Source organism: Dipteris shenzhenensis, unplaced genomic scaffold, assembly GCF_047967505.1.
Source record: "Dipteris shenzhenensis isolate YYH24624 ecotype China unplaced genomic scaffold, Dip_SZ_1.0 scaf0542, whole genome shotgun sequence".
NCBI lineage: Eukaryota > Viridiplantae > Streptophyta > Polypodiopsida > Gleicheniales > Dipteridaceae > Dipteris > Dipteris shenzhenensis.
In genome coordinates, this window is record NW_028239848.1 from 69,004 (window position 1) to 88,257 (window position 19,254).

At 44.0% G+C, this 19,254-nt stretch overlaps 1 protein-coding gene across 4 annotated transcripts in view; it reads right to left on the reverse strand.

Moving 5' to 3' along the window:
* LOC147878125 (uncharacterized) overlaps window positions 1-19,254 on the reverse strand; it is a 57,884-nt gene that overhangs the window by 28,327 nt on the left and 10,303 nt on the right. For 2 of the 4 annotated variants that reach the window (XM_087372409.1, XM_087372406.1), the window contains exons 3-7: window positions 7,120-7,963; window positions 6,201-6,823; window positions 5,513-5,657; window positions 2,560-2,616; window positions 2,197-2,253 (exon numbers count right to left, since the gene is read on the reverse strand). In XM_087372409.1, the coding sequence (XP_087228535.1) occupies window positions 2,197-2,253; window positions 2,560-2,616; window positions 5,513-5,657; window positions 6,201-6,823; window positions 7,120-7,963 (1,726 nt within the window). The remainder of the gene's footprint in view (window positions 1-2,196; window positions 2,254-2,559; window positions 2,617-5,512; window positions 5,658-6,200; window positions 6,824-7,119; window positions 7,964-19,254) is intronic. The other 2 variants (XM_087372407.1, XM_087372408.1) reach the window with 2 other exon arrangements.

Sequence of the window (19,254 nt, forward strand, 5' to 3'; positions counted from 1 at the left end):
TAGGGGGATGGGGCTGAATAGTAGGCGGTGACTGAGTAACCTGATCAGGGTGTGGAGATGGCTGAAGCAATGGTGAGGTAATTCCAGCTGGGGTCTGGAAGGCAGCCTGGTTGAGAGGGAAAGGTGAGAGGAAGGACGAGGAATATTGTGGTCTTGTTTATGCCATCCTTGGTGATGGTAACATAGGTTATGAGTCCAGCATCGAGTCTGTGCTAGCAGAAGAAGAGGTCGATGTCAAGGTTCCTGCTATAGATGTAGATGAGGTAGTCACTGCTGCTGATATAGAACCCTTCTGTACCGCTGCACTGTCTACTCCAAGCCCACTACGGTTGAAGCGTTTGTTGACATCTTCGTCCTTTAGGTGCCTCTAGTTTTGGTTTTCTCCCCTCTTTCTTGTGCTTCTCTTTTCTCCTTGTCCTTCTCTCTCTCCTTTCCCCATCTAGAATGCTGCTGATTTGTTGTTTGTTTTCTATGCTTACAGGGAGGCACCTAGGCCTGAGGGCAACCCCTCATATGGACCCAGAAGAAAGGCATTGGTGCGGGGGGCTGAGTTGAGGCAGAGGTGTGCATAACAGCCCGTGTGGGCAACCAGTAGAGGCAGAGGGGCGTGCAGCAGCCGCCCTCAGTGCGGCAAGGAGAGACAGGGTGGCGGGACTGCAAGCCGCACCATGGACAGCAAGAGGGAGCAGCGCAGGCTAGGCAAATGGCAGCGCGGGGGGGCCATGCCGGCCAGGCAGGTGGCTGCATAGGAGGGAGTGGGCTGGGCAGAAGGCCAAAGAAAGAAATTTTATTTAAAGTCTTCGAAAGACTGAAGAGTTTATGAGACCAAAAAAACCGCTGAATGGGTGGAGCCTCTAAGTGGGCATCTACACTCAAGACAAGCACAACCTAAACGTAGAAACACTAGTAAAATGTCTGAGCACATGGAGAGGATGGAAGCTGTGGTGTGGTGATGGTCCTTTTGGAGTCGAGCTCATGGAAGATCTCAGTGATGTAAAAGGCTTGATGGCAGAAAACCTATGAATAAAGCGTTGGCGATGATCGGTGTGGGTGGTCTGTTGTGGTCTTCTAGCTGTGGTTTTATGTCAGACAAGTGCCACTGTCATACCCATCCGCCATGTCTCTGGTATGGTGAACATGAAAGGAGATCCCCAAGTCCGATGTATGCATCGACACATCAACGAGTCTATCTCTCGCTCTGGCCCTCGACTTTGTCATCTCCGAGGGGCTTGCTGGTCCGTGCTACGCAATTGGAAAAACTCGGTGATCAGCATATGCTCTGAGGGAATCTTTTTGTTCACCCTGATCTCGTCATGTTCCCTAAGCCGATGGTCTCTGTGTCGGGCGGCCTCATGAATGAAAGTTGTAAAGCAACTCGTAGTACATAGCGCATCTGAAAGCAAAGTGCTCCTCCAACTCAACGTCCACCCGATCACATTGAGTGCATATGCGACCCTCTCTAGGTATGGACAAGTCACACACCAAGTGCTCTGACCAAAGTTATGATTTTAAGGTGAGAGGTGCCAAGCAGCAAAGAGCGCTTTGACACACAGACACACTCATGAAACAAGGAATGAACCTGACCCCTTCTCATGAGCTCTGCAGTGATATAGTGACAAGCGATTTTGAAAAAAAGAAAAGGAAATATAGTCTTTTTTTTTTAAACGAAGATGATCTGTCTAAGACAAAGGATGCTTATAGTGATGATAGAGGACAAAGCTATGTCAAACATCTTTTTTCAAAAAACGAAGATGATCTGTCTAAGACAGGATGCTCATAGTGATGATAGAGGACAATGCTAGGTCAAACATCTTTCGTAGGCATCTTGACTGGTTTGTGTACATCTTATGCAACATAGAATCACATTGCAGTTGGTGTCATTGAGATCTGACTTTTCAGCCATACTTGGGATATTTTGAACTCCCAAGCCAACCAGTTCCAAGATCACATTGCAATTAGTGTCTTGAAGATCTGAATTATCTAACCAGAGTTATGCTTTCCTGGTTTCGAGATGCAGTACACAACCAATTACGAGGCTACTGAGGAAACTGCAGAAGGGGCTAAAGGAGGGCAGGTAGGGTTGGGAAAAGCAGCAAGGGAAGGTAAAAACTTATGAGGCAGAATAAAACAAAAGATCACTATCTGTTGCCGCTGAATATGCTGTTTCTTTTATTAGACACGTTTCCAAGTTCTCACTTGAAGGCTCGCCAAATCCAAGGGGCATGTCTGGAGAATTCCGTGATTGCATCAAATCTGCCAAACATGTCACCACACAATCAAACATGATGCCTTGAGCACCGATTTCTCTCTGTGTGCGTGTGTCTTTTTCTTCTTTTCCTGGAAAGTTGGGGGTGCTTGGAGTTTTTTTTTTTTTTTTTGGGGGGGGGGGGGGGGGGGGGTTAGAAGGCTGGTGCTAAGAGATGCAAAGCTTTCAGATAAGTTGCATAAGATGCTATTTGGTAAAAATTGTTATATTTTGAAACTTTCGAGGCAGCAATGTTCACTCTATTGCCTTGTAATTGCAGTTTCTTTCCTTAAGATATGTTTACAAGTCCTCACCTGAAGACTCGGCAAATCCAGGGGGCAAGTCTGGAGAATGTCTTGATTGCACCGAATCTGCATATTATCATGCAATAAACACCAAACGTGTTAAGAGCTACAATCTAAGCAGTTACAAATTATTAGCAAAAATGCAAGATGAACATGGCACAGACTGAATCCCTTTGCAATTGACAACATTTGAGAAGTAATAGATGAGTACAACTAGTACTTCATTTTGCGTGGGGGGCGTTGTTGGAGTTGGGGGGTCTTGTGTAAGAAGGTTGGTGGTAAGCAATGCAAAGCTTTCAGGTTGCATAAGAGGCTATTTGACAAATTTGTTATATTGTGAAACTTCGAGGCAGCCATGTTCACTATTTGTTGTCTTCTTTCCTTAAGAAATGTTTATAAGTTCTCACCTGAAGGCTCGCCAAATCCAGGGGGCAAGTCTGGAAAATGCCTTGATCGCATTGAATATGCATATTATCATGCAATCAACACCAAGACCCACAAACCAACATATATCTCAGAAGTTACATTTTATGATTTTGATGGTCTGGCTAGCGACAATGCAAGGTGAACATGGCACTCCTCAATCAATTTGACAATATTTGGCAAGCGACACATGAATACAACTACTAGTTCATTTTATGTCGAGTAATATCACAGGATGGACAATTAAGTATTTGTGGCTGATGGCCATGCTGCAGAGGAAGAAGAAACCATTAACATATTAACACGAGTGTTCATGGCATCACCACTATTTAGCAGAGTTGTACTGATAAAAATCATGAAGTATTACAATTAAAGATTCTGCTTTCTGTTCCACAAATGACAAAAAGAAGTCATCAAATAGTATCCATGAATTTGATTAAGAGAGTAATAAAGGGAAGCCATACGGCATCCATCCCCGCCACAGATGGCAAGTGCAAGACACTATTTCTGCTCCATTAATTACAAAATATTCTAGTGTATTCAGTGAACAACTAGGCGGCTGGGAGGAGAATTAAATTGCCATCACCCAGTGTTTTCTTGTGCAAAATTCTCAGATTGGACTAGACTATTTCATTCTCACATTAGAGCATCTAAGTGATTGATGCTGGTGCAGTGTAATTGGGGTGGGTTCTGTCTTTTGTCAATGGAATTAGACCCACTTGAATCGTAACATTTTCTTGCTTCATAAGGCGTATGGATTCAGCGCCTATGTAGCTCGATATGCGACAGCGTTGCAATTGGGGAAGCAACTAAATTGGTCGTGTTACATCAGACACCCGAGCAACTTTGATGTGGGCTTGGGGTCTGACTGCTTGGACTAGAGCACAGTGGAGAGCGGACGCTTGAGCAGTAAGCCGATGGCAGACAGATTCATCTGTTCAACATTGTGATGGTTAAATGGCTCAACTGATAAAGAGCGGCAAATTTCTAAAGCTATGCATCGGCAGCTTGATGCCAACTTTAACAGTTACGAAGGGGCTAAAGTTGATGACAGCTACCTCGGTGACGTAGAGGACTTGGTTAAGCGATGTAGGGTTAAAGGACAGGTGGCAGCAATGAATGCAGAATTGCATACATAGACTTTTCATACAAAGTCTAAGCCTTTATTATAGCCAACAACAAAATCAACAAAGCAAATCTTTATGCAGAGGTAAAAGAGCAAAAAAACATAGCAAAAATTGACATTGGGGGCCTGCCAAAGGATTGCCTTGGTTGTCCTGGTGATGATTTTACTGCCCAATGGCAATCCTAAGCGAGTGTGGTAGTTGGATTTTTGAGTGTACCCTGGCAGGATAATGAAACCCTCCTCAGAGATGCGTAAGCAATGGTCCTTATGAAAGCTGAGCTTCACAAGAAGCTTTGTCTGTGCCAACCACGTCCTGAATGTAACTACAGAAGATCCTCTTGGATGATCGGATTGAACTCATTGCCCCGAAACAGAACAAACGGAACGTCAATACTATACTGGTGGCAACCTGTCTATATGGAAACCTAGTCTCTTGAACAATCTGCATGTGTGTGCATACCAGCATCTCCAATCACCCTGAGCTACTAATGCCATAGAAAAGGATAGTGCCAACCAAGGTAGTCTGCGTCACCCTGCAGTACATGAGCCATAATCTTGCACACGGTATAGATAAGTGAGAGTCTGGAATGCCGCATCTAATTGCAATGGAGATACCCCGAACTCAGCCTGAATGATCTGATGGGGAACAGATCGCTTACTGTGTGGATCATCTGTGATAACAAGAGAACCTATAATATCTCCACTCGAGTCCACTGTGTATCAAATAGGTTTGGTCCCCAGCAAGGGCTACCATACATGCCTACAAGTCGGACGCAGGAGTCGAAAAGGAGAACCTTGGTCCATGGATCCTAGAATGGAAGCACTGTCTCTCCAGTAGAGCAAGAAAGGGGTATCCTCCGCTCAAGCGGGCCTACATTGCCAGTCTCATCGTGAAGATAGGGCCAAAAAATAGAACCCCTAAGTACATGTATGATGAGACAATCTCAACTGGTGACCTGTCAAAGGTAGACTGCTCTCTGAGTACAGCTGCTCACGAGAGAGAGATGTGTGTACTAGCTGGCCATTTTGAGTCCATTGACTAGCTTTTATATTTTCTCCTAGCTGAAAGAAATTATGCAAAGCATACAAATGTTTTGTTGCAAGAGGGCTGTCTAATCTTGCCTTGGAGAAAAAGCAGTCTAGCCTTCGGGGTAGCGCCTCGCTTATATGTTTAGGGTCATATAACAGCATGAGAATATTGAATATTTCATCAGTCAGGTTTTAAAGTGTAAGATTCATTAAACCATGATAGTGAAAAGGTGGCAGTAGGAAACAACTCAGCATAGAATGCCATACGCTCACATTAAATATTGATTATACACACTCTAGCAGAATCTAGTCAAGAAAATGTCACCATGTCAAAGAAAAGTTACTCCATCATGATGTATGGAAAGATAGCACAAGTAATACAACCTGAGGCCTCACAAAATTCAGGAGGCATGTTCAGGTCAAACGGAGCAACAAAGAGCCTGTGTGCGTCCACTTGTGGAGGTGATCTCCATCTGTGCCTCGGTGTTGATAATGTATGTGTCTCCTCTTCATGAACCTGCCCATATTCCTGTGGCAAAGTCCATGAATCAATAGAGTTTAGGCAAAAAATAAACAGGTGAGAAAATAATTTCAAGCTCAAAACTTTCACATAATTTATCAGTTTGCCCATATATGGTCTCATCAAGTCTGGATGACCAAGAGGAACTCAGTAACCTGGAGGATATGACACGTTTCAACAATACCCATATTATAAATCAAAGCTTACAATGTTTCGCTTTGCCGAATTATAAAAAAAGACTGAATATCAACAGGGTAAGTTCAACCCCAAGAATCATGGAAGTCCCCATAGATTAAATATCAAACTTTCATCCACAATATGCAGTTTCTCTTTCTTCAACTCTCTTTTTATTCCTGTTTTAGTCTTTCTTCCCACCAAAGAGAGAGCTTTATTTGGCAAATGGGTGTATGATGTGTGTATGTGCACGAATGTCTACATGTGCATGCCATCGAGGGTGTGTTAACCATGTGCGTGTACATACACATGTGGTATTTCCTTTCTTACTTTTTTGGGGGTGGTGGAGGGCACCTTTAGTTTCCAGAACTTGCATACCTTGTGAAAGCTTCCTTCCTCACGAATTGTGTTAGCATCATAGTCATCATCTAATCTTGTCCCTCTAGTTTCCTCTTGCACCTTCTCAGTCATCAAACTATGCTCAACGGCTTCATTGTAATGCAATTCCATTTTTTCTGCAACTATTTGCTTGCATTTCTGCAGCCTTGAGAACATAGGGTTGGGGCATCCATCCCTTCTCCTCGTCAGTTTGGACGCAGAGACCCTTGCAATATCTAGTTTATGTTGATTTGCATTCCATTGTTTATCTTGAATGCCTAATTTTACGTGTGGAGGGTGAGCCATTGGCCTCAGAGAAACACCCTGTATAGAAGATTCACTTGCAATTGCATTCATTCCGGAGGTAACAACGCATGTTAACGTTTGATTTGCATTCTCAGTGACAATCCTGTCTCCAGATTCAGGTAAAGAATTATCACCACAATCGTTTGCAGAAAACGAGCTGGTTTTGGCGACATGGACAAATTTTGGAGAAGTACCATTACTGCTAGTTCGTATTTTCAACCCATGTATATCGCCATCATAAAGTGCCTCCTGAGATATCAGATGCTTTCTCTGTAAATGTTGTCCACTAGAAGTTTCAGGCGCACTTTGCTTGACACCTAAATAAGAGAAGTATTGCAGGCTACATTTCAGCACAGAAAATGCATTTATGATTCAAAAAAGCATGCTTAAGCCAGTTTTTAAATCCACAACACCGTTGAAAACAAAGGTTTCATATGGCAGAAGAACTTTACAAGATCTAGGATTAAAAGCTGATTACACTAAAAATGAAGCCCAACAGTAAAAGATTGAGCTTACTGAGACCAAATGAATGGAAATGCAATATTTAGCCAATCATAGCAGTTTATTGCCTATGATAACATCCCAACAGACATAGTCTTTCATGCAAACCAACCTCTTATGTTGTTGTAGGGGAGAGGGAGAGAATCTTTCACGGAAGTATCAGATTTTTCCTCTCTAAGAAGTGTGCTCCATTCTCCCCCCTCTTGGAAAAGCTTACTGCTTGTATTACAGGTTTCCTCACTGGAATGCCTATCAACAGAGCATCCCTCTTTCCTTGCTTTAGCCACAAAATTAAAGAGTTTAGCTTTACTGAATTTCCCAACAAAATTGCCGATCTCACCAATTTTCCCAGAGCAGCTTTCAGCCAAAGTTCCAGAAACGCTTCTAACTGAGGTATCCAAACCCCAAGTATCAGAGACACAAATTTCCTCCTTTGGAGAATGAAAGCATTGAGGCTCCTTTTCATGTGGTTCCATTGTCCCCATTGCTCCATGTTCCGACACAGAATATAAGCTTTCTGGCCAGCTAGATGGAAGATGCTCTTCCTGTTGTTTACTAGATTTTTTTCCCGGTACATCTTCAGCGATGTTTTCTGCAACATTTAAGTCACTTTCTTTGGCCAATGGCTTGCAGACGTTTGCAAATGTGTCTCCAGCATTACTAGATTTGTCTATAAGAATGTGAATGTAACCAAATTTTTTATGCACTTTCTCCTTGGTATTGCTATCCCCTGTGAAGCATAAGGGTAGTTCTAACAATTGACTTTTTATCCACAAACTCTTTTGATGTGAACATATGTCAAAGCTTTCCAGATCTGACTCAGAAGTGTCCAATAATGTGTCCATCTCCATCCCCGTCTTTCCAATATCAGCTCGTATGGAGTCTCTGGATTCCTTTCTAGCATCATGTTGATGGGAACTGACAGCTGCTTGAGTTGGCTTTCTCTTTTTTCTCTGCTGAACACAAGACAGCCAAAAACATTCAGTCATCTTTAGACACTTAGTAGTAGATGACAATGTGCCAAACAAAAAAGTCTGGCAGAGAATGGCTCGGCCTTTAGAGCTACATCAGGAAAGATAGGGTGCATGGAGTATGATTTTGGAAATTCAAGCAGGGTAATATGCAATCTACAACCCTCTGGTACCAGTGCAGCAGAAAACGTCACAAAGATGCATACAGTGGACGCATGAATGCCTTCTCAGTATCACAAAATCAAAGCTTTACACCGTTTTTTCTCCAGAAAATTTCTTTTCAATAACGGGATCACAATAATTAATATTATATATTAATATATTCATCTGCATACTACTATTCTTTACAACTGCTGAGTACCCCACAAAGCATCCATCAACAGAAAACACAAAGCAAAACAACAGCCATAGAGTAAAGAAGTTCCATCTGCTCATGGCATCCAGAAAAGTATTTGGAGTCCTCACAATTGTGGTTTAGGTCACTCAAAAGTACCAAGTATTTACCAATCCACCACAGAAATGAAAATCCAAGATGATTCAAAAATATGAGCCCTAAATGTTAGTCTCAAACACAGTTGTCTAGACTCTTGAGTTCCCCGAACCTCCCTGCTAGCCTCCCTTCTGCCTCTCCCTCAGCCTGCCTCAACCCGCCCTCAGTATTGACTTTCTCATCCTGCCTCACCCTCAATCCTCGCCCTCAGCCTTGCCTTTCTCATCCTCCCTCACCCTCGGTCCTCACCCTCAGCCTTGTCTTCCTCCTCCCACCTCACCCCTCAATCCTCTCCCTAAGCCTCCCCTTCCTCACCCCACCTCACTGCTCATCACGCCCTCCCATCCCTGCTCAACCTCGCCACCATTCTTACTTCACCTAGCTCTTCCCGCCCTCAGCCTTTCCTTTCGCATCCTGCCTCACCCTTAGTCCTCGCCCTCAGCCTTGCCTTCCTTATCCCGTCACACCCCTCAGTCCTCTCCCTAAGCCTCGCCTTCCTTATCCCGTCACCAGTCCTCTCCCTAAGCCTCGCCTTCCTCATCCCACATCACTGCTCGTCACCCCTTCACGCTATCCCTGCTCAATCTCGCCACCGTTCTTGCTTCTGCTAGCTCTTCCTGTCCCTACTTGCCTTGCTCCACATCACCACCTATGCTCTTGAGACCCCGTCTATACAGGCAGCTCGACCACCATACTGTTATAAGGCGGCCGTGTTAGAATTATTATCATATTCTAGGCAGTGGCCAATGTAATGTAATAAGTGGGTTAGGGGCACTTTTCCCTCTTAGAGGTTTTTCCCCCTGACCACAGTCTAATCCCTAACTACAGTTAGTGATTAGATAGGGTTTTGTCACTTAGAAAAAACCCCTCGTCTCTCTTTTGTACCACTTCATTTCAGTCCACTATTGAGTAGACCTACATTCAGCTCTCACTCTTGCTCACTCTTGCTCTCCTTGTTTCTCACATTTGGTATCAGAGCAGGACAAGCTCTTGGACCAGCTTCTCTTGCCCAAGCTCCTACGCTCTTTGCTCCCAGACCTACTCCGTACCTACCATTCCGTACAGTCCGTATGACTGTACGGATTCTATACTGTTCCATACCCGTCAACTCCCCGCACGTCGACGATGCTGTCCATACGACCTGCAAGCTTGACGTACAACTATCCGTACACTATGTGCAAGTCTCATCCATACGAGTTTCGCCCGTACTGCATTGCCGTACAATAGGCGCCGTACTGTTACAGGGAGCCCGTACAAGTGTGCTCCATTCATACCTGCTCGCCGTACAAGCTGTCGAGTGCAGATTCACCGTACATCTGCTCTGCACCTCCCGTATCAATTTGTACGTACGCTCTCCTTGGAGCTCCAGTCGTACAATGCACTTGTGGCCATACATCCGTACTGTACTTTCTGCACTGTACATCCGTACAACAGGTGCAGGCGTTGTACCTGTGCCAGATGTAAAGAAGAATTTGCTTTCAGTGTCCTCTCTTAATAGAGAAGGATTTCAGGTTGTATTCGATGATGCTAAGTGTGCAATCAGAGACAAAGAGAATGACTATGCTTTGATGTTGTCTGGCACTTTGTATCGAGGTCTTTTTCACCTTGATATATATGAGAAAAGATCCGATCTTGCATTTTCAGTGATCACTCCCACTGCTGTGATGCAGAATGCGGAGTTATGGCATGCCAAGTATGAACACATGAGCCATGGCAGCTTAATGACACTTCAGAAGCATGCTATGGTTGATGCATTGCCTCCTTTAGAGTCACCTCCTCCTCATGCATGTGAGGATTGCATCCTTGGCAAGATGCATAGATTTCCTTTCAAGAAGGATGGTGCAGTGAGAGCTACACGCAAATTACAGCTCATTCACAGTGATGTCTGCGGTCCCATGAGGACACCTGCTTTTGGGGGTTATCTATATTATGTTACATTCATAGATGACTTCACCAACTATACTTGGGTCTATGGTCTTAAGGCAAAATCAGAAGTGTTTATGCATTTCAAGCACTTTGTGGCTATGGTTGAGAATGAGACGGGACTCAAGGTGCAGACACTTCGCACAGACAGAGGGGGGGAGTATATGTCTCATGAGTTTGAGACATTTTTGAAGGAGAAAGGCATCACACATCAGCTTACAGTGAGGCTTACACCTCAACAAAATGACAAAGATGAGCGCAAGAATCGCACTCTTATGGAGATGGATAGATGCATGCTTACCAATAAAAAGTTGCCTCACAGGTTTTGGCTCGAAGGCCTCATGTGTGCCAACTATGTTTTGAATTGGGCTCCCACAAAGGCTTTGAAGGCAATCACTCCCTATGAAGCATGGCATGGGAGAAAGCCTTCAGTGGATCACTTAAGAGTTTTTGGTTGTGTTGCATATGCCCACGTGCCTGTGGAGTTTCGACACAAGTTGTCAAATAAGGCACTTAAATGCATTTTTGTTAGGTATAGTTCACAAAGCAAAGGCTATCGTCTCTACAATCCTGCTTCTCGCAAGATTTTTGTTAGTAGAGATGTTATATTTCCAAAGAATTCAGCACATACACATGCTAAATTTAATATTCCAGCTTCTTCAGATGATGTTTTTGAGGGGATGCTTCCTATAGCATTTGGTTCCCCAGCTGAGGTTCATGCTGAAATTCAGAATTTACAGCAACCTCCTCCTAATCCACATGCCCCGATTCAGCCACCGGTTGATTTTGTCCTCCACAAGGTGTGGATGAAGCTGTCAAGCAAGAAATTCAAGAGATACACGCAGCCAAAACAGTCCCGAATTGGTTGCTACACTCTCTGGAAGAGTAGGCTTGAGGCCCCATTGCCTGGTAAGACTCGTAGTGCAATAAGGCACGCAGGGGAGGCTCTTTCAATTGAGACAACTTATGCAAGTACTCTTCTTGATGAAGAAGAACCTGACTCTTTTGAAGAAGCAAAGGATAATGTGCATTGGATGCGTACCATGCACAATGAATTGCAGTCCATTGAGAAAAATCAGACTTGGGATGTTGTGGATTTACCACTAGGTAAGCATGCCATTGGTACCAAGTGGGTTTTCAAGGTGAAAAGGAAGCCAGATGGGTCCATTGACAGGTAGAAGGCAAGGTTGGTTGCCAAAGGCTATGCATATAGCAATCTGGAAGTAACCCGAGTAACCGTCACAAAGAATATACATCTCATGGCCAACCACCCTGTCTAATATGTCATCCATATGTGGCAAAGGATAGTAATTACTCTTGGTAGCAGCATTCAAGGGCTTATAGTCCACACATACTCTCCATTTCCCTTTTATTTTTGGGAACAATCACCACAGGGCTGGCCCAATCCGAACGCATCATTGGCATTATAATATCAGCTCTCAACAACTCCACTATCTCTGCTCTCAACACTTCTGTTTGTTCTGGGCTTAATCTCCTCATCTTCTGACATACTGGCTTAGCATTCTCTTTTAACTCAATTCCTAGTGGCTTCCCCTAGAATCCCCTAATTTCTTCATACGAGGTGATGAACAAATTGGGGTACTTCTGCAACATCCTACAACATTCTTCTTTCTCACCAGGAGTAAGATCTGGGTCTATTGTATGCTGAACCAGTTCTTGTATAGGCTTATGAGCATCCCTCGGCTGCATGAATCTCTCCATTACCTCACTTCTATCCTCTTCCTGTTCACTGAGTTCAATTGTGAGATCCACTTGCAGATTTTCCATCCTTCCTATAAAGGCTACATTAGCATCATCACTGTCAAAAGTAAGGCTGCTCTCCTCTTCACTATCAGTATCACTTTCACTATCCTCCTCTTCCTCTTTTTCAGGATCAGCAACTTCAGAGCGAGACTAACCATATCAAACCGCATCCTCTATCCCTTAGAACCACGTACTGTGATCACTCCGTTTCCCCAATTATGTATTGCTCCTACCTTCCGTAACCAGGGTCTTCCCAAAATGAGAGGGTAAGCTCCCAGACCAGCCGGCATGACATGGCAATCTACCTTGCAGTGGACCTTGAATGCTTCAATCTCCATTCCAGCCACAATTCCCAGGGTCTTAAGCTTCGCATGATTTGCCATTCGGATGCGGAACCTTGAAGGGGATGAAATCTTTAAGCCCGATTTCCCCACACATGACTGTGTGACTACACAGATTTGAGCTCCACTGTCGACATAAGCCTCACCAAGTCCCACTCCTTTGTGCCAGGCTTCTACTGAAGGCAACATATCTAGAAGCTCAAAAATTGACATTAGTTTGATTGTTTCCTTCCGAGGGTTCCACTTACCAAGGTTTACTGCTCTTCTCCATTCTTTCTTCAACTTGGGACACTGGCTGATCATCTAACCAAATGTGATGTCGGGCTTCCGCGGGCTGAAGTATTCTGGAAACGTCTCAGAATACTTGGTATTTTCTGATCATGGTGGCACATGTTCATCCAAAAAGATATAGCCACCTATGAATGTACAACGTATGTCAGATCATGTAACAAAGGGAACCAAGTGTAAAGCCTGGCGGAAGACTTTGAACTTGGAACGAGGAAGTGCCTTTGTAAACAGATCTGCTATGTTGTCCTCTGTGGGAAGATAGAACAACTCTATGTCTCTTGCTGACAACCGCTCCCGAACATAATGATAGTGAACTTCAATATGCTTGACACACGCATGAAACACTGGGTTACGTGCAATGGCCAAAGCACTCTGGCTGTCAGTGTAGACCATAGTGGAGGATAACTGGCGAATACCAAGATCTCTAAGTAACTGTCGAAGCTAGACACGCTCTACTGTAGCGGTGAAAGCTGCCATGTACTCAGCCTCACGGCTAGATGTGGCAACTGTTGGTTACTTCTTGCTAAGCATGCATGGTAAGTGAGCCCCGATCACCATAGAAGAGGGCTAAATTCTGAGTGCCTTTGAGATATCTGAAAACTCTCTTCACTGCCTGCCAATGCTGTGAACTGGGCATGTGCATGAATCTGCTGAGCTGAGATACTGCATACTGTAAGTCAGGTCTGGTGTGACATAAATAAATAAGGCATCCAACAGCCTGCTAATAAAGAGTGATATCACATGGTGGGCTCCCATCATGAGCTGAGAATTTGAAGCCAGGGTCCACTGGAGTAGAGATTGGCTTGCAATCCTCGAACTAAAAACGATCAAGGAGCTGTCCAATATACTTGGACTGTGACATCATGATACCCCCCACAACATGAGCAAATTGAATGCCCAAATAATAGTGGAGCTGTCCCATGTCTGACATTTCAAAAACCTGCTGCAAATCAGCCTTGAAAGCTGCAATATACTGAGTATCTGGGCCCGTGATGAGCATATCATCCACATATAAAATCAGAACTAAAAAATCAGATCCACTCCCACGGACATAAAGAGTGGGTTCTGTGGGGCTATTCTGATAACCAAGAGATAGTAAGTGTGCATGAATTTTGGCATACCATGCCCTGGGTGCCTGCTTCAAACCATAAAGGGCTTTTCTAAGCCGGCATACCTTGTTTTCAGAATTAACAACCTCAAAGCAAGGAGGTTGTGTGACATAGACTTCTTCCTGCAGATCCCCATGAAGAAAAGCAGTCTTGATGTCAAGTTGGTGCACTTGCCAATGATGATGGGCTGCAATGGAAATGACGCATCTAATGGTAGTAATCCCGGATGTGGGAGCAAATGTCTCCTTAAAGTCAATGCCTTGTTGTTGGGCATACCCTTTTGCAACAAGGCGAGCTTTGTGGCGATCTATACTTAAGTCAGATTTTCTTTTTAATTTGTAGACCCACCGGGTACCAATGGCATGCTTGCCAGGAGGGAGATCTACTAATTCCCATGTGTCATTTTTGGCAATGGATTGTAACTCAGCACTCATTGCATCCATCCACTCTTTGCTGTCAAAAGCATCTTTATGGCACAAAGGCTCTTCATTGCAAGCTGTAGCAAGGAGTGCAAACTCAAGAAAGTGACCATGCATCTGTCTATTCCCTGATCTTGTCCGGGCAGCAAAAGGCTGATCTTGTTTGCTGTCCCTCAATGTATCAAGAAGCCATCTGGGAACTTGCCTGTGCTATCTATTGACAGCTCTTTCTTCAATCACTGCATCATGAATAGTGGGATCATTTTGTGCTGGAAGAGAAATCTGCAAATCAGCATGGGGTACTGGCTGATCATTGCTTGTTGAAGGGCCTGCAGGAGGCTCATGTTGCTGGTCAAAGTCCTCTTCTGAGGATGGCAGAGGTAACCAAGATTCAAAGGCATCAAACATGTCAACTTTTGGCTTAGCTTTGCAGTCCACAAGAGGAGAAGCCGAATGTTCAGCAAAGATGACATCTCTACTGACAATAATCTTCCCAATTTTTGGTTGGTATAACCGATACCCTCTGCTCTCCTGGCTGTAACCAATAAATATGCATTTGATTGCCTTGTCATCAAGCTTATGTCTCATTTGAGATGGTACATGAACATATGCAAGAGACCCAAAAACTCTCATGTGTGAAAGTGAAGGCTTCTTGCCTTTCCATGCTTCATAAGGTGTAACAGTCTTCAATGCCCTTGTAGGTGATCTATTCAGCACATAGTTGGCACACATTACTGCATCAAGCCAAAAATTATTGGGCAAAGACTTAGCCTTAAGCATGCATCTCGCCATCTCCATAGTAGATCTCTTTTTCCTTTCAGGAACAAGATTATGCTGAGGAGTGTAAGGAGTAGTGCATGAGTGAACAATGCCCCGTGAAGACAAAAATGCATCAAACTCTTTTGACATATACTCTCCCCCCCTATCTGTGTCAAGGGTGACAAGCTTGGATCCTGATTCATTCTCAACCATATTCAGCCACCTCTGAAAGCATGAGAACACTTCAAATTTGGCTTTTAAAGGATATACCCAACAATGTCTTGTGAAATCATCAATGAGAGTCATGAAATATTTGTACCCCCCAATGGCATTTGTCCTCATTGGGCCACAGACATCACTGTGCACTAGCTGCAATTTCCTTGTGAGAGTTTTGGACAATTCTTTTGAAAAGGAAACTGATGCATCTTACCCAAAAGACAACCCTCACACACATGTTTGGAAACTGTGTGAGTTTGAGGTACATCATTAGCCATCTGCTGTGAATGTAGGCTTTGCAAGAGCTCTATAATTGAGATGACCCATTCTCTCATGCCAAAGATGAGTTTCAGCGAGCTGTGAATCTGAAATAGCAAATGCTTCAATAGAAAGTGCAGCTGAGTGATGATCAAGGTGATAAAGCCCCTTTTGCAAAGTGCAACTGAGAACTATGGCATTGTCATCACGAAGATCATATACTAGGCATCTGTATCCATCAAAAATCACTCTGAAACCTGAAGTGGCAATTGCTGAAATTGAAATCAAGTTGACTTCAATTCCAAGCACAAAGAGAACATTTGTCGAAGTGACAGGATGGTTTGAAATGGATGTGAGCTGCACATCTCCAATTCCTTTTACAGCATAGGAAGCATTATTAGCACATGTGACAGTTCCCCCTTGAGGTGCATCAGCTAAAGAATGAAACAACTGTCTGCAAGATGTGACGTGCTTGGAAGCACCACGATCAAGATACCAAGACTGAGCATCATTAGCAGTAAAGAGTGCATCAACTTTGGAGGGATCAAATGAACAATGGACAGCCCATGCCCAATCATCCTGGAGAGCATGTGGATGTGAAGCATCTGCTGGCTCGTGGGATTCAATTGCATGTGAGGCATTAACTGTCAATCCTGCTTTCTTTTTCTCCGAAGCAATGCGCTTTCTACATTCTGAAATGTCATGTCTAGGCTTGCGACAATAGTTGCATCTTTTCTTCTTTGACTTATCTGCTGTATTTTTAGATGCATTGGAGGAATTGCCACTGCTATGTGCACACTTAGGCTTTCCCATAGGCTTGGAAGCTTCGCCTCTTCCTGTCTCCTGTGAAGCAAATGCATGATCAGGAATAATGGCTTGTCTATTAGCACGACTTTGCTCTTCCTGCAAAAGCAAAGTAACTAGCTAATCGAAAGAGTAGTAGTCTGGATTACCCATGGCCACTAACCAAAGGGTTGTAGCTAACCCTTGATATGTATCTGGCAATCCATTCAATGTGGTACTGACAAGCTGAGAATTTGGCACCACCTCATGGGCAAGTTGTTCCATGAGATCCTTTACCTTTGTCAGATAAGCATCCATAGACTGTCTTCTTAAAAATGCAACACGTGCCTCATTGCGAATTTGATAAAGAGAAGCCAATTTGTCCCAAGCATCCTTTGCTGTCCTGCAAGACCAGATGTGTGGAATAATGGTTCTCTTGCATGATAAAGCAATACAGGAATGTGCATTCGCATCTCTTGCATCCCATCTTGATTGTTCCTGAGTTGGGGGAGCAGTAGCAACAAGAATATGTTTCATGAGATAAGACCACATCGGACAGTTGGTGCCATCCAACTTATCATCTTCACGAAGAATGCCAAATAGATCTTGATTGTTGCCAGCCATTGCAAATGGGATACCCTGAAAAAGACCTGAAAACCCAAAAGCCTCAAGGCTATCACTGCAAAGAGCTGGCAGTCCAAAAATGATAGCAAATATCTGCAAATAAATATTCTGCAAATTTCCAACCCAAATCAAAGGGCAAATGCAGATTTGACCCAAATGTGACTGTGTCAGGCAATGTTCACTGCAAAAAACAGCAAATCTGGCAAAAGCCCCAAATTTAATGAGGGCAAATAGGCCAAAAAGAGGGCAAATGCAGAAAAGCCCCAAATTTTGCTGAGATTTTTGCAAATGTGACCCAATGTATGAGAATCTGACTCAATGTCCTGCAGAAAAGACTCAATTTCTCAAAATCTAACTCAATGTCCTGCAAAAGTGATTCAATGTGCTCCAATCTGACCCAATGTATTGCAATCAAATAAGAAATTGCAGATTGAATCCCAAAAAATAGCCTCAAGGCTTGCAACTGCAAAATTAGGACTTGCTGTCCACAAATTGACTGCAAAAGTGCACCTGTCCCAAAATATAGACCTCAAGATGTAGGCTTTCCAAACTATTGAAATGACTTGAGAAGATTTCAAACAGTAAGAGGAAGATAAGGACAGAAAAAGCCCTCAAAAAGCCCCAAATTCTGAGAATGCCCTGCAAAAGACTTCACACGTGCCAAGCTTTTACGGAACTCTCGGGACAAGTACTAGCTGTACGGAGAGGTACAAGCTGTACGGGTCATGTACTCTGTACGGAGCAGGTACATTGTACGAAAGCGCCTACTATACGGGACACTGTATGTCTGCTGTACGGATGCAGATACATGTCTGTATGGATGCAGGTAAGAAGCAAGTACGATGTACATCACAGATACTGAGCACTGTACGAAACGTAGGTACAATGTACAACGCAAGTACGGACAGAAACAGATACCACGTACGACTGGGCAAAGTGTACGGAAGAGTACAAAACACATGTACAATGTACGACGGCATAGGTACAACAGGTGACCCAGAGCAAGCTGTGCGTACGGGCTGTACGGATGGAGGAGTAGGTAGGCTGAAGGGAGCTAGTGCGAGTCCAGGAGCAGGAAACGAGTCAAAATGTGGCTCTGATACCACTGTAGGATCGTTGAATGAAAGAACAAGTGCAAGGTACAAAGAGTCGAAGAGTCACATCCGTCACATCAATCTTGAGTAATGTGTAAAAACAAAGTACATAGTACTTGTACCTAGACCTAGGACTAAGTGTCCTAGGTGTCACATAGGACTAACTGTCCTATGTGGCATAAAAGGCACACAATAAACTAAGTGCCTATACCAATGCCTACAAGGCACATACCAGAGCCTATAGGGCATCACTAGAACTAGGAGAAGATGACCTACACCTTTGCCTTTTACCTTAGCTGTAGCCTTCACAACTCCACTATTACTTGGCTGGCCTACGTCCTTCACCTCCACACTATGATAATCAGCCCGGTTATTTAATCCAACCAGCAAAGAATACATTTCTCCATCCACCCCAAGAAGGCTGGTCACAATGAGTACTATAAGGCCCCCATTCTCCACAGTTGTAACACTGCACATTAGGCACATAACTCCCACGTCCACAGCCTGCTTGCCAAAGGTATGGAGTACCAAGAGGAGGCAGCCCTCCTGCTCCTCTCCCATTGGAGGTTCTTCCTCATCCTCTACCACTCATCAAGTTGAGATTGAGGTTTTTCATAAGCTCTGACATCTCTTGGAGCTCTTCTTTGAAGAATTACTCTTTTTTAGGCTCTGCCTTAGATGGATCATCCTTCACATCAAAGGTGACTTGAGGTCTAGGCTGCACCACAGGCATTTCATTACCTAACTCAACCAGCCTCCTTTGTTATCTCTTCTTTTCCCTGGCCTTCCTCACAGCATCCTCACAAGTGGGCAACTCCTTGCACTCAATCTTTATCCCTATTTCGGGCTTCAATCCTAAGATAAAACGATCACTCGGGGTGGAACCTCTGGCAGCATAGCTGTTTGCCACTTATTCCACAACACAGTAAATCTACTCATATATTCGTCCACAGTCTGGTTAGAATGCTGCTGCAAATTACACACCTCCCTCCACATCTTATCAAAATCTTGGTTGCATGCAAACTGTGCCACAAAGGCAGCCCTCACCTTGGCATAATTCGGAGCCCTTGGTGCCCCGTCTTCAGTATGTAAATCAGCTATAAATTCTTGCAGCCAAACACGAGCCTCTCCTACTAGACAAAAGGTCAGTATCTGTAGTAACACTGCAGGTGCATTCCTATCTTTGATCAAAGCTGTAAACTCCAGAT